Genomic DNA, 17,728 nt, shown 5'->3' with positions numbered 1-17,728 from the left:
CTAGTAAAGTAGGGTTGTATATTTAAAGAGACTTGGCAGACTGCACAATTCTACATAACTTGAATGTTTTTTCTGCCATTCTAAATGTATGATACACCCTCCATCAAACCTCAAATCTAGCTGCATCTTTTTTTTATTTAAAACAATAGACAATGAATGTTGAGTGATTTGATCTACTAAAAGTTGATTCTTGGGGGGAAAAAAAATGCTGCTGCTGAATACATATGATAGATTCCAAATCGCTGCAGGCTGAGCAAACAATGGAGTAAGAACATAAGTGAGGCCAGGGCTACAACAGGGTCACTGTGGACAGTAAATTAACATTAAGCAACAGCAATCCAAGTACAATGAAAAAACAGCATTCATAAGAGAATATTATTGCCCTTTCCAAAACAGACCCGATAGAACAACTGCCATACCTGATATACATCTCTTCACGGTTAATGTCCTTGTAGAAATTCTAGGGACACAAACATTTAAAAGTTATCTCCTAATGTCTTTTATTAAAACACAAGATAAAAATATATATGCTGAGGTTTTGCTTTTCTTGCTAGTTGGGCAGCACAAGATATATATTATTTACAGACTATCTTAAGTTTAAACCTGGCTCTACTGCCTCAATTAATATTTTTAATTAGTTATTAGTATGTGTTATAATTACATACATGTGTATACTTCTCCTAGTTCCCTAATGAAATCATTAGTGAAAGTTTTTCTCTTGGAGAAGAGGAAAATATGATTATCCAAATGCATTAACATTATAAACTACATGCTTTGGCTACACTTGATGGCTAGAAAAGAACTTTGTGTGTAACGCTGCTGGTGTGCAACGCTGCTGGTGTGCAATACCTCTAAAGGAGCTAATTCCAGGAATGAAGCCCATTTTTGTCACTGTAACTAACACTTTTGCAGGTATGAGTTGCAAAATACATGACAAGAATTGCCTCCTGAAGAATTGTAGAAATTTATACCACATTGGGCAGTGATTACTGAAGAAGAGAGAGTATGTGTTAATATATACATATTAACCATGTTCTCTTTCCAACCTTTGAAGTTGACAAAGGTTCCTTTTCAGCTTACAGGAATTTCCTGGTGGAGGAATCTGTATGCCATATCCTCATTACAAAACAGGAACAGAAAAAAAAGACGGGTGGCCTAGAACCAGATCAGAGACTCAAATCTTCTTGGCACCTTATTGCAATTGTATCTTGCACGTTTCTCCCCCGGATTTAAATTGTTGGGTTGCTAAAGCAGCAAGTGGGTTAGCTCTTCACGCAAAATTTGACTCTGGCAAAAGCCCACTGTTACGTTAAGCCTAGCAAAAGGTAAAGGTCTATGGAGAGTAGACTTCCTTATTTATCCGCAAAATCAAAGTGGATAAAACATACAAGCAAATCCAAACAACTGAGTGGACATTGCTTTCAGGTTTGTGCATATATCCATGCAAATAGATATAAAAATCTCTGGCCTCAGAGTTTAAATCACTACTGAGCATTGTCAACCACTCCTGTCCCCAAGAAGATTTAACTTCATCTTTAGTAAATGGATTCTAAAGCTCTTCCCCATTCTCACACAAGAATTCCAAGAGAGAACATACCAGTAAGTTCACAGTGCAGCTCATGCGATTGTCCTTGCTTTCATCACTCATCACAGTTCGGTAATCCAGCAGTTTCTCCAAGAGGCCTTTAACTAGACTGACAAAACTTTCAACCAAGCTAAAAATGCAGGGATACTGACACGCACACTCTGTAAGACTGCAAAGACAAAAAAATGTTTTTACAATACTGTGAAACTTAGTGGCCCATCAGCTGAAAACCTGTTTGGAACTGAAGGCAAATACTGAATTAGGGCTAAAGTAACTGCAGAATGCACTGGAAATTCCCTTTGTGGGTTGGTAATTTAGATATGCAGAAGATAGATGAGCTATAAAGCAAAAGAAAAAAAATGACATTTACTTTTCCTTTCTGAAAATGACTTCAAATTCAAGGTCATACCCACAATTTCAGAACGGAGCATCCTGCATTCATGGTATAACAAACTCAAGTCTCTGGGATGCCACATGACTGCAATAAATATTAGACCTTCCTTTCCTCTGTTATTGCGCAACATAAAATGCAACAATTTTTTCCTTCTCTTTGTACAGTTACGTGTGAGTAGAAAGTTCAAACTAACATAAATTACAATTTTAAGTCAAAAAAGATATTAATGAACAAGACCTCACCAGAGCAATTTGCCCTTGAGAAATAAGAAAAACCAAACAATAAGTTTTCTGCAGATTAATAAAAGCAGTTAGTTTTCTTTTGATAAAAACATGGGAAAGTGAGTTTTATACATGATCAGCAGACTCCAATTTACATTAACAAAATATTAGCATATGCTGTTCCTATAAAGTGCTGAAGTGGTTTAGGAGTAGTTATTTCACATTGCTATCATAGCTTTGTTCGCAATGCTTAACTGTTTAAACAAGATGAAATGATTACCAGCATCTTGTTAAGGATTATCTTCTTTCTTTGCTTAAGAGCTTGTTTGCTCTCCTTAGCATTCTGGTTTTCCATTGGGATTCTCCCTGACAAACTGCATTATTTTAATATATACACACACACACACATATTCACATATATATTTATATATGGATGTATTGGGTCTGGCTGAGATGGAGTTTATTTTCCCCATAGCAGCCCTCATAGTGCCGTGCTTTGTATCGGTAGTTAGAAAGGCGTTGATAACACTCCAGTGCTGTGGGTACTGCTGACCAGTGCTCCACGGCACCGAGGCTGTCTCTCCGCCATTCCCCCCTCACCAGGAGGCTGGGGGTGGGCAAGATGTTGGGAGGGGACACCGCCAGGACAGCTGACCCAAACTGCCCAAAGGCACATTCCATACCGTATGGCATCTACTCAGCAATAAAAGCTAAGAGAAAGTGGGGGGGGGGGGGGGGTGGGGGCATTCGTTATTATGATGTTTGTCTTCCAGAGCAACCCCTACGCGTACTGCAGCCCTGCTTCCCGGGAAGTGGCTGGACATAGCCTGCTGATGGGAAGTAGCGAATAAATCTTTTGTTTTCCTTTGCTTCCGCATGCGGCTTTCGCTTTATTAAACTGCCTTTGTCTTGACCCGCGAGTTCTTTTCCATCTTATTTTCTCTCCCCCCCACTGTCCTACTGAGGAGGGGGAGTGATAGAGCGGTTTGGTGGGCACCTGGCGTCCAGCCAAGGTCAACCCACCACAATGCACAAAGTAATTACATGTATATTTGGCATATTCAATTAATAACATCTAAAAATCACCATGTATTCTTACAGGAAAATAGTAAAAACAAACTAGCAATTGCAAAATTATCCCTGAAACTACGCTGTGTGCTTGAGCTGAGCACTTTCAATGACACATTATCATTAATTTCTGACCTCTTAGTATGTCATTAACAGCACTCAATTTATATACAAATACATTTCATAATTTATTATTAATCTTTAAGTACACTATTTTTTTTAACTTTCACTATAAAGTATTAAGTTTTAATAAATTACAAAAATAATTTTTTACTCCTTAGAATGATTTAAACTTTCTTCAGAAAATACATATTTGTATTAACTTCAACTGCAAACAAATCCTTGAAACTTTGGCCGAGAATGGGACCCTCAGCAAAGTACCTGGCCTCGAAGTTTAACTCAAGCAAAGTAAAACCAGCACCTCATGTTTATTCCTTTGATCGTACAGATCCAACAGAGTTATTTTGCTGAGACAGAGGGAGTGTGTACATGCACATCTGAAAAAACATTTATATTGTACAAGATGTGACAGAGGCCAACAGATAAAACCGGAATAGTTTAATTGCTGTTGTCTGACTAGTCTGAAACAATAACTGAAATATTTAAAGAAATTATTGAAACATAGCTTATGACCTTAAACGTGTTGCAAATGGAATGTTAAATACTAAAGGGTCTGAAGAGTTGACAACCGACAGAATAGGCTAGAGCACGTTAAATGTTATTTGTGGAAAAGAAAGTAAGAAAGCCTCAGAATCATATAGGAGACTGAAATACTGTACAGGAAAAATGGGGTTATTTTACATATGTAAGTATGAGAAACAGGGTAAGATGCTAACGAAGGAAAGTACCGTCACCATTTAAGTGACTATTATGAATTTTTGCCATAGGTTCACTTGGAGTGACAGCAAACAAGGCAGACCTGTGAACATTACTTGACTGTGAAATGAACATGAGTCACCAAGGCACCACATTTCTTTCCAATACAAGTAGAAAAACATTGACATAAACCACAAGCTATTGCTAGATCTCATCCAGGATAGAGTATATAACCCCAGTTACTAAAGAAAGATGAACTGGAGTACATATAGGAGAGAACTACAAAATGAACAGGAGAGAGGAATACCTGTCTCATGAGGAAAGATTTAAAACATTGTCTTGCTCAGCTTTATATAATAATTCCAATAAAGAGGACCTACAAAACTTTAGAAGATTTTTTTTTTTCCCCCCAGGAGGGAGCAAGAAACCTTTGAAATTTTAAACAGAGTTTGAAAAAACATAGAAGTTTTAAAATAAAAAATATTTTCAATAAAGCTCGAGAAAACAACTGCATAACATGGGCCACTGCAATGATGAGGAACTGGAAAGCTTCCAAATGCTCTTTTCCATTGTGCATATATCAGTAACTAAAGCACGCCAGAATTCATTTTCTGAGCCTGAGGAAAAGTGGCATAGCACAACTTGTATTCTATAACTAGATTCTCCTCCATTTCCCAAAACAGGGTAGCCTTGTCTATTCTGCCTATTGGGAACACCTTCCCGTCTGTTCCGTACTATCCTAGTTCTTCCTTGGTGTTGTCTGGGAGAGCATTCATTAGCACAGATCACAACCCTGCCACGGTACATGCTAACATCGAGGCCTACGGACAACTGCAAGGCAATGATGAGAGTTCTGCTGATCCTATCTAGTTTATTGGGCATGGGGAAGTTCCCAGCAACCAACCAGTGAGGGTAAGTAAGTGTTGGTTACAGAGGTGAGCATCAACACACAAGACAGTCATTGACTAGTGCTAAATATCTGCATTCAGGTGGCAACTGGAATCATGCAGGAATGCGGACAGTTGCAGGAAATTAGTTGGTGTAATTATGACCAAATAATAAATCCAGAGCCCAATTTAACTGGGTCTCTGTCCAGTTGGAACAGGGAGTTGGGGATAGAGGCTTGAAATCCCTGCTTTGAAAGGTGTGAAGGTAGGAAGATTAAAAAAAAACCAAAACAAAACAAATAAAAACAACAGAGAGAAGAGAACAGGGTCCTGCCACAGACAAGTCACCAGCCTCTGCTTCAACCATCCCTCTACAGGCATCATTAAACAACTTCAAGGATGGAACAAAAAACAGTATCTGAAGATAATATGAAATGACATCTTTAGAAGTGTGGAAACCTTGAACTTGAAGTCTTATAGAACATGGGAGAGTATCAAGGGGAAAAAACCAGATATGTCAAAGAAAGAAGGGTACCTTGGAAAGGCAGGAAGATCAAATGCTGTGTAGTATGTTTGATAAGACTACTTAACTGCACTGCTGAAAGATGGGGTTTAACGGGATAGGTACCAGTTCTCTAGAAAAATATTTGAATGCAAGAGTAAACTGCGAACAAGACAAGCAATGTTACACGGCTCAGAAAGAGTAAACTTCAAAGAGTCTCATACACAAGATCTGAAGGAAACTTTTCTCTTTGCATTGATAAAGTCACTGTTTGAGTACTCTCTCCAGCTTTAAGGCAATGTAGTATTTCAAAACAGATGTAGACATTGTAGGAATGTCCAGAAAACATTGCATATGATAAACTGAAATACTGGTGTTGTTTACCCTAAAGAGAAGACTGCAGGAAACTTGACAGCAACTTTCAAATTTGTTAAAAGCTGCTGCAAAGAGAAACAGAATAAATGATTCTTTATGTCCCCTGTGGGTAAAACAAGAAAAAAAGGGGCTTAAACTGAGGCAAGGAAGACTTAGTATGGATATTTGGAAAAAAACTTACTAGCAGCAAGGAAAGTTTAGCATTGCAATAAATGTCCACTGTCTCAGCTGATTCCCCAGCATTGGAGATGAAGAACTGTAGTGACAGTTCAGGCAGGCATCACGGTTTAGGCTTTGCACCGGTGCGATTAAGAAAACTATGTACTTGCAGGCCTGTTTTTGTTCAAACCAAGAGCTAGCCTGAACATCTCTGCGTCACCTCTTAGCTATCCTAAGACTTGAAGCCAAACAGTAAACATTCAAAATTGAAAAATTACTTTATTGCTCTCAGTTTACATAGTCATTGCATGTTAGGAAGTGAAAGAGACATTTTTAAAACTTCATCTGTCCTTGCCAGTGTATCAGTTTCAAAGAGTAGTTTTATAGTGCTTAAAAAGCGTCAGGACTTTGACTTTTTTCAAGTCAAGTCTGCCTCTCTATATTTTATCTGCCTCCTCATAGCACAGAAATTAATCTATCATAGCAAACATTTAAATAATGCTTTATTTCAATGATGTTTCTTTTAAATTGTAGTATTTAATTAGAATATATTCTTATTTAATTATATAATGCATTCTTTTTTACAAATGACGTTTTCATTGAAAGTAGACTTTTTTTCCATTGTGGTATGCACAAAGAGTTCCTGCTTCGACTGGTGAGGGATGTGACTTGGCAAAGATTGGTACCCCCTGCACAAAAATACAACACATACAAGGTAGCAGGCTTTGAGAAAGTAAAAACATACAGTCTCAGTGCCACAAAGCCTATACCGATTTTGTCATGTAGACAAAGTACTACAGCATTTTTATGCTTAATAACTACTAGGTTATCAATGCTTGAGAACGTGTATGATGAGCGATGCGCTTCCTCGTTGTTACAGTCTAAGGCACAAAGCTTTTAACAAATTCTCAGGGCTAGGCGCAAGGATTTCACCACTGCCCAATATATCACACCCGCAAGTGCCACAAGTGAAGACACAGCTATAAAGTCTGAGAATAAAACTGAATGTGGGCAGCCAAGAAGAGAAGGAGATGCTGTATCAGGCTTTGGGATTGTTAGAAATACAGAAGTACTTTTATTAACCTACAGTACTTTGCAATATTCTCATTCCAGGATAGTCACCTTATGTAAGTTCAAAGATTAATCTCTTGGAGTCCAATCTAGACATTGAGAAAAGCGAGTAAGACATTTTAAAAATACCTTCTTCTTATTAGTGTGAAATAAAAACAAGAAAGGTTATAAAGAAAAATGGGGAAAGGCTAAAAAGTGGGGCAGATATTTGATTACCTTTGCTTGAAAGTTGGATAGAGAAATACAGGTTAGGTATAATTGCTTCCTAATTTAGCTGGAGCACAAAATACTGAAAAGCAGGCAGGAAAATAGTTTCAATGAGCAAAACTACAATTCAAACCAGGTTTACTGAAACAGTATGCTATTTCCAGTCCCTTCATAAAAAAAAGCTGTAAGTTTCTGTTTTATTTTTAAGTGAGGTTACCAACTTGAGAAGTGGGAGCAAGAAGATAAAAACACATCCTGAAGGCATTTATTCTCATGCACTACTTACATGGACTCAAACAAATGCATATAGTGTTCATCGCCTCGTCCTCCTTCCACCTCATGGTCCAACTTCAAAATTATTTCATTTTCAAACTAATAAAAAAGAAAAATCAAATCAGTGAGCAGATATCCAGAGGTCAAACACATTTCAATAGGGCATCAGAAGAATATCTTTGTATAGTTATATCACATATCCCCAAGGGTTAAATGCTTGAATAGATTCCAGTTGGATAATGCACATCTGACTATCTCCAGATACCTGTTTCTTAGTGCAAACTGATAAAATAACCCGAGGAAACAGGCTTACAGTGTCTGTATTAAGGATTTTCATAGAACACCTCTAATTTGAAACGCAGGATTTCAGAGTAAGTAGAATGACTTTCACCCAGATAAAACATGAACAAGCCTACAGTATGCAATTACTTATTTAATTCCTATTTGTTAGGTCTATCCCTAATTTGGAAACAGTGGCATATAAACAAAGACAGCCAACAAGCTATTTTTGTAGTTAAACACAATTCTTTCCCCTCTACTGTATCATTTCTTCGACTTTACTTTACAGTTATGACACCGCTTGGTTTGGAGCCATCAGCAGCCTTATTTCTCTACTTGTAGGGTCAAAAAGTACCTTCTTCCCCTCTCTGAATTGAAAAAGAATCTATGCAGCCTGTGTGCGTACAAAGAGAGAAAACCTGTTAATATTTCTCCACTGGTCATACCTTGTTAGCTATCACTAATCAGCCAACTCTTAAAACTCCAAGGCTTCTAGGTTTCCTCTTATCCCCAACTTAGCCTACAGAGAAGCATTATATCCCAGTCTGCAGTCGCCCTTGAAACTTCAACCTAACTACTGGGCTCCGTCACTCCTAGAATAATTTCTTGAAGCTGGGTATCTGGAGATCTTATCTATATTATTTACTTATCCTTCCTGTTACACCCTGTAACAATCTCAAATACACTCTTCAGGTAGTTTTACATAATTAAGCCAGGGAACAGTATCTCACAATGTTCAGAAAAAGATAAAGCCTATTTGCAAAGTTTGTTGCACACGTAAAGAAGAAGTTATCTGGGAAACTAATGCTAACCTGTGAAATTGTTGTTACAAATATGCATGCAACTTGTCAATGACAACAGCTCGACAGCTTTAAATTGTAATAAACTCCAGCAACATCTCTGGAGAATTTTGAGGTAATATACCATTAATATACCATAGTAATATACCATTACCTCTTAAAGAAATGGAAGTACATGGTGGATTATATTTTAATCCAGCACTTTGCAGGATCATACCTTAATTATAGAAAGCCTCTTTCAATGGTTATTGTGTTATTGCAATATAAATATACAATTGTAATTTGTCATTTCAAAGCCTTTGCAATACGTTATACATAGGAAACTGCTTTATCATTTTGAAAGGGTTACTCCAATCTAACATGTTTAGATCAGAATTTGTAATTAGTTTTGCAATACCTTTACCATATATTACACACACTGCATTCAGATCTGGGAAATTAGAACTGTAGAAACTACAATATGTGCATAGGGTTTGTTTGGGTTTTCCTCCCCCCGCTTTCCAAGCACCTTAAAGCATTAAGATCTGCATGTTTGAAAAATGTCCTCAAATAGTTGATATTTATGTATCTTACTCTTAAGAAAGATTAGTTGGGTTTTTTGTGGTTTTTTTCCTCAATATAAAATGAAAAATACCGGGGGGGGGGGGGGGGGGGGGGGGGGGGGGAAGTAACTTAAGTCAATTGGCAATTTACTGGGAGAGGGTTCCAAGGAAAATATACCCCCATTCATGTTTTCCAGTGTAGACCCAGGCATTTTGAAACAAATTACTGGGTGTACTAGCCTATTGTCCTTCAGACAAGATCTGAAACAAACAAAAAAGTGTTCAAAAATAAAGTGTTTTAAAATAACCTAACTGATATATCAAGCTTGGAAAACAGAAAACTAATTAAAATTAATGTAATATAAAAATATTGCGTGGCAGAAAATAATTTAATTCAATAAGCTTAGCAGAAATAAATATTAATATTAAAATGCTGCAGGTTTTAAGATGTTTTAAAAAAAATCACTAAAAAGCAGCCAGCCCATTAGCATAATTCTTCCCAAGCTTCAAATATTACATTGTGAAGAAGTAGGAATCTTTTTGCACCTGCAGGTTGGAAACTCAGCACAAATATAGGTACACCACCAATGGAAATCCCCTTCAAGGCAGAGCCATTCTTCTGTTAACCAGCCTCTAGCTGTAACCCCACAGGGAATACCTTTTCTACTCGTTGGTTACCTAAGTCAGTTTGACCTTGTTCTGCCCTTAGCCTTTACTGAATACCTTCATTGCTTCTAAGCCTCTTGCCTGATAATTGTCTTTCATTCCTCGTTCTTTGACAGCTCTTTTTGGCTTGTTATATGAAAACCCTAGAATTTATAAAAGCGTTCCAAGATTCATCAGCTTGATTCACAGTTTGGGCTTTTAGCACTGCTGGAAGCCTGGACAAACCCTTTCACTAGGCTTCCATTTCATTTGGGCATGCCCTCTGAGAGGAAGTGTGACACATGAATCTCAAAGTCTCAGTGCAGCTATAGTAATTCTTCATTCTTATCCAACCAATTCTATCATGTTCAGATAGCATCATATGAGAAAACAACTTGATCTAAATTTGTAAAGAATCTACACAGTTAGAGAATTACAAGTTTTTAATGCCAACACTTTTCTAAACTTTTCTAATGTGGCTGCCAACGTCCTCTTTATGCAGTCACAACACGTCTCAATCCCCTAACCCCAAGATTTCTACTAAAATCTTTGAGTATCATATGAATAAATGACAAAATTAGGTAAGTGGCAAAATTAGTTTCATAGATACATAAATATGTATTCATATATACTGAATGTTTCACATTGTTACATACAGTGTGGTGAGGTATCAGAAAGGAAAGACTGCTTGTTCATGTTGTCTGTTCTATTGCCCTGAGTCAACTAGAGACGTACTGAAAATGAAAGATTGCTCGTGCTCTTGAGAGTAAGCACACATCCCAGTGAAAGACGCATGCAGAAGAGCGCAGATAAGAAGACAGATAAGGGCAGATAAGACGACATTTGAGAAAAGCAGGAAGCAAGTCTAAAAGAGACTTTTCCAGGTGTTAAAGAAAAATCTGTATCCTGATAAGATCTAGCTTCAGATAAAAGAAACCTTGGCATAGTGTTTTCAAGAGGCGGTGGGAAAGATCTACCACAAGGTTCTAGACAAGCCATTAACACATCAAGAGGCCAAAAAAAGCATTAGAAAACTAGGAGATCTACACTGAAATAAAGCGGTGTTGATTTACATAGCTATAATTATTAAAAGCACTGTAAAAATGACAGAAGTCACTACTATACAGACACAGCAAATTGTCACGTTTTTCTTTCTCACAAAAATTCACACAATCTTCAGTATATGAATAATTCTGTTTTCTCCCTGGAGTGTTTCTGTGTAATTGAGAGCTTTGGCAGACTAGGATCCAGATCATCCCATCGGAGAACTGGAAAACTTTCATGGTAGAAAGAATTGCTATAGTATTTTGTATGCGGTACTATCAGATAACTGCAATGCAAGATACTTTTCCTTATTTAATTATATCCTCATCAAAAAGTTCAGCCCTGAGCTGAAGAAGTCAAGCCCAAGGCTACATATAACAAAATAATTCTTCCCCTTAGACCACCAAGCAGGTGACGCGTATCTTCAGACTAATGTTTTGGAAGGGACAATTCCTTCAGTTGTAGAGAACATGACATTCTAACTGACAACATGTTACTACATGTACTTCCTTCAAGTAAGTCATGATTAAAACTCTCTACCCGTCAAAATTACTCAGCATTTTTCAAGAACGAAGGCCAAGCAACGCCCGTTTTCTCCAGAATATTTGGTATCCTTCATTTTTATCCTGAGATTCAGCCAAACAGGACCAGCAAATGTCAAAGACCTAAGTTATTCCAGAATATAAACCAATCAAATTATTTTGCCCCTAAGATCAGTAAGTGCAATTACATTAAAACAGCTTCTTAAAGAAACAGGTTTATAAGCTACGTAATATATAAAAATCTCTATTTAAACATCATTAGATCTATCCCTGGGAGCAACCCCTGTGCCCCCGCCCCCCCCCCAAAAAAAAAATCCACATTCTATTAAAATTTAAAGTTGTAAGATAACTGACAGACGTTACGTGCTTGCTACCCATTCACTGTAGAATTTCCCAGGTTTCACTTTCTCACAGCAACGAGTACAACTCCATACTGAGACAGAAGAACTAGCAGGATTACTCAACCAGCATTCATCAAAGACGGCAGGAAGCTGTGCATCCAACCTCAGATCTACTGGGCCATCCCGATATTGCAAACTGGTCTTTAGACAGAAGACTGAAGTGGGCCATTGCTTCTTTCAAGGAGCTTTGAAGCAGTCTCTTGAGTGGCCTAACTTCTACGCTCATCACACAAAAAGCAAAAAACTAGGTGTAGAAAATTAGGCAATACAGATACAGTCCTCTTTTCTCTAGAAGGGGGCAGGGAGGAAGGAGCAATTTCAATCACTTCATATGTGTCAGATCAAGTCAAAACAACAAAACCACATCTGTAAATGCACGAAACCAAAATTGTTCTTATGCTTATAATGCAGCACCAGACAGATATGCTTCAAATAGAAATATTTAAACACTTCACAGGGGGTCGATCTGATACACAAGAACTTGGATACAAATTGTGTACACACTATACAATGACATAGACAGGCAACTTCGCCAGCTCAGCACCAGGTATAGTGTATTTTAAGATGACTGAGTAGGAAAGTAACGTTCATGAAAACGTTAATAGCACTGTTTTAAATGGACACAGAATGGTTAAAATATTCTGCTGCCTGAATGAAGGGGAAAATTGAGAAAATACGTTGCTATTTATTATCAGTGAGATGCCTACATATAAAAGGTCATTGACGAATGTGAATTTGCAAACCTATATAGTATGCATATGAGAAATATTAATAGCAGTATAGGACTAATTCCAGCAGAACTGAGCAGCATGTAGTCATCCACTATTTCAACAAAGTTGGCAGTAAATATTTCATCTTTGTGGCATACTGAATAGGCTCTACACTGCTCCTCAAAATACTTAATGACTTCAGATCTCAGAGTCTCCATTTAGGAACTACTTCCCATAATGTTCTCAGAGAAAACTATAAATTGTTCAGTAGAAACAGCAATCCCATTTTCTGATTTGAGTAGAAAGAAAGAACTACTACATGAGTACTATTTCTTACTTATTTTTATTATAGGAGTGTCAAATAAGAGGGAACTTCATTTTTTCTTTAGAGGCCACAAAGAATTTTGGTTTTTTAGGAGTACCAATACTCTGTGATCCAGAACAATTCTTATTCCTGTTACTTGCAGGTTTTGCTGCTCTAATATTAGCTCTTTCTCTGTAATTAGTATAGAAATTAAAGATTACCAGTGGAATGGTACATACTATAACAATACTAGAGAACAAAGAGCTATCATTGAAATATAGAGAAACAGAAGAAAAATTACTCTGGCTGGTCCAGGCTGAAAAAGAAGTTTACAGGGCTCAGAATTAATTTCTATGTGTAAGTAGTATGTGTATTAGTGTATATATGTGTATTAGTAACATAGGTAACATAGGTACACGGCAGTTTCAGGACAAGGCAATATTAAGCAAAAACATTCAAACCAGTCATTTTCTAGAGCTGAAGTCCGTGGACTTACTGCAGTAAGACAGAAATCTGTGAGTACAGTGCAAGTCAAGCACCAGTTAAATATCATCTGCCCCTTAAATCCTTCCTAGTACTTATTCAGCAGGTAGAGAATTGATTACTTCTCTAGGAGGCAATAATTTCACAGATGCTGGATCTGAACAAAAAAACTTCTTCCTAAGCATCTTTCCTGCAGTTTCTCAACAAGCTGCAAAAAGCCAGTTGCTTGAACAAAAATAAATAAAGAAACTGGCAGAAATACAGAATGAAGTTTTAATGTGTCTCTGTCAAAATTAAGCCCTGGAAAGGGTATTTCTCCTCTAACTTAAGTAGAGTGTGCCTAATTGTCATTGGCACCAATTTGGCTTTAAAACCACTTGCTTATCTATCTAATAGGTCCAAGAAATCTCCGTATCTCTGAACACACTTCAATACCAAACCACAAAACATCTCCTTTTTTTCTGTGTGGATCTGTCTGAACCACCAAGCCATACAAGCTTGGTTTCTGCTAATGAGATGATTTCACATCCTTCTGAAATCCTTACACATAATAAAATTTCATGAACTGAGAGTAAGAAATATGGGTATTTACAACAATTATAAATCACATGTGCCAGAGGAGCTTGCTGAGAACACCTATATTCACTCATTTAGTAACCTTTTACAGCTCTTAGCTCAGAAAGACACGAGACTCCAATAGGTTCACTAAGAATAAACATCTATCCTCTGACCCTACCCATAGCTATGTAAGCCCAAGAACACACCATGGGTCAGCACTTTTTTCTGACACAGTCCAACAGCAGTCAGGAAGGAAAGCAAAGCTAGAAAACTTCCCCAGATGGCTTCAGCAATTGGTGGAACCAATAAGAAACAACAAACTGAAAATACCAAACACAAACAGAATGACTAATTTGAACAAAAATAGAAACACAGATGAATTAATCTTTCCTAAGCCAAGTTAAATCCTTGACATAATTTGAATCCTTGTTTATGTCAATATTTTAATCTACTCTGCAAAAAGCTAATTTTTTTTTTTTTTTTAAGTTTGGTTTTTGTTTTTTTAAATAAGTCTTTTCTAGCTTTTGGCCTCAGATTATTGCTTAGAACAAATAGTACTAGGTTGCTTCATGTTGTATCTTTCTTTGGGAAGTCTTAACAAAATGTACAACCTGATCTTTCAAAGGAAGATGGGTTACCAACATTTGGATGATGGGATTCTTTTAACATCATGTGTCCAACACATAGGCAACTAGCTTCCCTTTATATTTGAAGGAGAAGGGGATATATTTGCAGGACTAATACTATCCACAGATGCTGGACATGTTGGATAAATTGCCTTTCCAAGATTCTTAGCTCTCTGAGCTAATGATAGGCAGAGCCTTGATGGCTAAAATTAGTAGATATTAAAGGCTTCCTCCCTACATTTTTAATTAGAGTTAAAATTACAAGCTTATATAACATTTCTTCTGGGTGAATAGAAGCCGAATAACTTTATATCCTTACTGCACATATATTGTATGCATAAAGCAGGACACAGCCTCTTGAGCTAACACCAACATAACATGTACGTCCACCCAGAAAGGAGCACTACCACACCAACGTCTCAGCACAGTACCACGTCAAGTTAACAAAATCAATCTTTTTGGTAAAGTTTATTGAATCATGTGGCAGGTACCAGACAAACTCTAGTTCCAGTGCCGGCACAGACTCACCTAGTAAAGATGTCTCTGTGCTTTTTTCCCCTCTCTCATGAGAGAGGATTAGATCAGAAATTAATTATTTATTCTTAAAGCTCAGCAAAATTATGTTTTAATTGAATGTCAATCTGGCTCCTGAGTGCCTAAGGCAGTCTTGAAATAACATGTTATCATTCTCAAAATTTTATACTAAACCTTTAAGAAAATATCCTTTATAATTCTAAACGCCAATTTGTATATGAAAATTTTCCACTAGAAAAAGTTAGAATATACGTGTGTGTTCATCAAATAATTTTCCATTCATATTATTTCTTTGCCTTTTCTAATTAAGATGGTAACAATTTTAAGTAGTAAAACTTACTGTGCCTTTCCTTTAAAATCTATTTCTTTAAAAAACTTAACAGAATTGCCAAACTTACAGATTCACGTTTAAGAAATTTATCTTCATTACCTCATCCAAAGGAAAGGAGAGAATAAAAACCACAGTTCTTGACCAGTAAATGCTTGCAATTTCTAAAGCAGAACACTAGAATCTAATGAAACTCAACTGCTCAATTATGAGATAGTTTTAGTGCCATCTGGTAAAAATTATCTCTTATTTTTAAGCGGCAATAAAATGAATGTCCTTGTTCCTCAGCACTGAAAAAATATCACCTGAAACTTATTTATATTTGCATAAGAAGTGATTTAAGGGTCACCTAAGTGTCTAGCATCTTCCAGGCTCCTAAGCTGTTCTTGTTAATCGGTCAGTATGACTGATGAGTTTTCAGGATTTTTGGTCTGTACAGATCTGCGCACCTCTCCCAAGAGATGAAGTATAAGCCAAGAGCAGGAAAATATTTTTAAGATGGCAAACACAGGACTATTAGGACATGGAGGGAACAGATGCACAGAAGCAAAGCGGTTTTTAATCTTGGCCTTGAACCAAAAGCTTTGCACTGTGGAATACAGACCAAAATTGAAATTCCATCCACTCTTTTGTTCCACACTTAGTTGACACAGAAATGCCCCACGTGATTTAAAGCATTAAACATAGCTGGGTACGTGAGTGACATATTTATATTTACTTTCCTACGAATGTCTAAAATCATGACTTTTTGTCTGTCACTTACCATTACACAGATTGTTCTAAATTAATTATTTGTGTAACTACAAAGCCTGAATCTCCAATTTAAAATTTACTGTGAAAGGCAGCGTGCAAACACAGAATAAGGTAAGTTCATGGCCAAAGAGCTTGCAGAGAATGGCAAAATCAGGTAGGAAAGAAACTGGCAGATACTCACTGCCCAGGTAGACACAGCTAGCAGTGGCGGGAGATTTAGATTACATTCCCAAATGTCCTATCCCGCCATCCCTATTTCTATTCCATCAATATTTAATACTTGTGATTTAAAAATACTTTTCCTTTTCAAAATTACTGTAGAAACATTTTAGGAATGTCAGTTCTTCACAGTGGTTATTTTTCTCACAATAAATATTTAGAAAAGTTAGAGTTTCCTGAGAAATCTGGTAATATATAATTAACTATTCACTGCTACTCCTGTCAGACATTCTGTATTAAAAATTGGAAGTTTTGGCTTATCAATATCTATGTCACAAGGAAGGGGTATCATGAAAAATTTAGATTGGAAAGGACCCCTTAGAGGTCATTTAAATTCTAACTCCTACTTAACCGAGGGCTGACTTCAATGTCATGTCTTGTCGCTCAGAACCTTTTTCAGTAAAATGTTGAAAATTTTCATAAAGCTCCTGCAGCGTCTCTGGGCCCCTATTCCAGCACCTTATTGCTGTTGTTGTGACGAAAGTTTTACTTATGTCCAACTAAATCACTCTGGAGAGTCTGCTCTCGCTTGCATGAGAGCTCACCCTTTTGTTCTTAGTATTTTGGATTTCACTTTCTGTAAGCAGAAAAGCCCACACAACAAATATTTACCAGAAATAAACTGACCACTTGACATTTTAATGAATTTCCACACAGGGTATTTTTAATTACCTTTTTGAATTCTCCTGTCCTTTGATATTCACACAGCATCATGTCAAAGAAAATTGGGATTGTGGCTTTTCGTAGTTCAACTTCTGGAATAAGAGTCATTTCCAAGATGGGTCCAACCATCCCCGGAATAAAGCAAATTTTATTCTGACCTGAAACAGAAATGCAAATTGGGTATTTGAAAGGGGTTTTTTTTAAGGAAAACATTTAGGACATGCAATCATTTAAAGCAGGGTTTTAAACCATCTATGTTGGTAAAGTCTTACAACTTTGTCACTCATCTCTTTTCCTTCTCAAAAGCTGAAAGCATGTTAACAGATATAGTCTCATTCGAAGATGCCAGAATTCAATGCCAGAAACAAGGACATATGTCAGCTGAGTTGACATTTTCAGTGAACGTTTCAGTTTTTCAGCTTTTGACATCTCCTTTTAACTACTTGGAGTAATAAACCTAGGAATCCCCCAAATTCTATCAGTAGGAGAGTGCCACACGGTAATGTCACACAGTGTAACCTTTCTAGCTTATGAAAGAGAAAAATATTACATGCTTTCATTTCTGAATAACATCAAACATTGCCACCAAGAAATCAAACCAACCAATGCATCAAACATTGCAAGCAACAATAGAAACACTATCTACACAACTCCTAAAACCAGACAAAATTATCTTGTAGCACAGCTGTTAAATCAGCTGCAGGCGAACATCCAAATCTGCAAAACACTCAGCCGGATC

At 37.0% G+C, this 17,728-nt stretch overlaps 1 protein-coding gene across 1 annotated transcript in view; it reads right to left on the bottom strand.

Moving 5' to 3' along the window:
• The window catches only part of DOCK2 (dedicator of cytokinesis 2), a 205,649-nt gene that overhangs the window by 29,261 nt on the left and 158,660 nt on the right, over window positions 1–17,728 (bottom strand). The window contains exons 34-37 of the mRNA XM_059825590.1: window positions 16,999–17,147; window positions 7,572–7,657; window positions 1,598–1,754; window positions 420–460 (exon numbers count right to left, since the gene is read on the bottom strand). Of these exons, the coding sequence (XP_059681573.1) occupies window positions 420–460; window positions 1,598–1,754; window positions 7,572–7,657; window positions 16,999–17,147 (433 nt within the window). The remainder of the gene's footprint in view (window positions 1–419; window positions 461–1,597; window positions 1,755–7,571; window positions 7,658–16,998; window positions 17,148–17,728) is intronic.

This window comes from Gavia stellata, chromosome 16 (assembly GCF_030936135.1).
Source record: "Gavia stellata isolate bGavSte3 chromosome 16, bGavSte3.hap2, whole genome shotgun sequence".
In the NCBI taxonomy this organism is placed as follows: Eukaryota; Metazoa; Chordata; class Aves; order Gaviiformes; family Gaviidae; genus Gavia; species Gavia stellata.
This window is presented reverse-complemented; position numbering and strand designations above follow the sequence as displayed.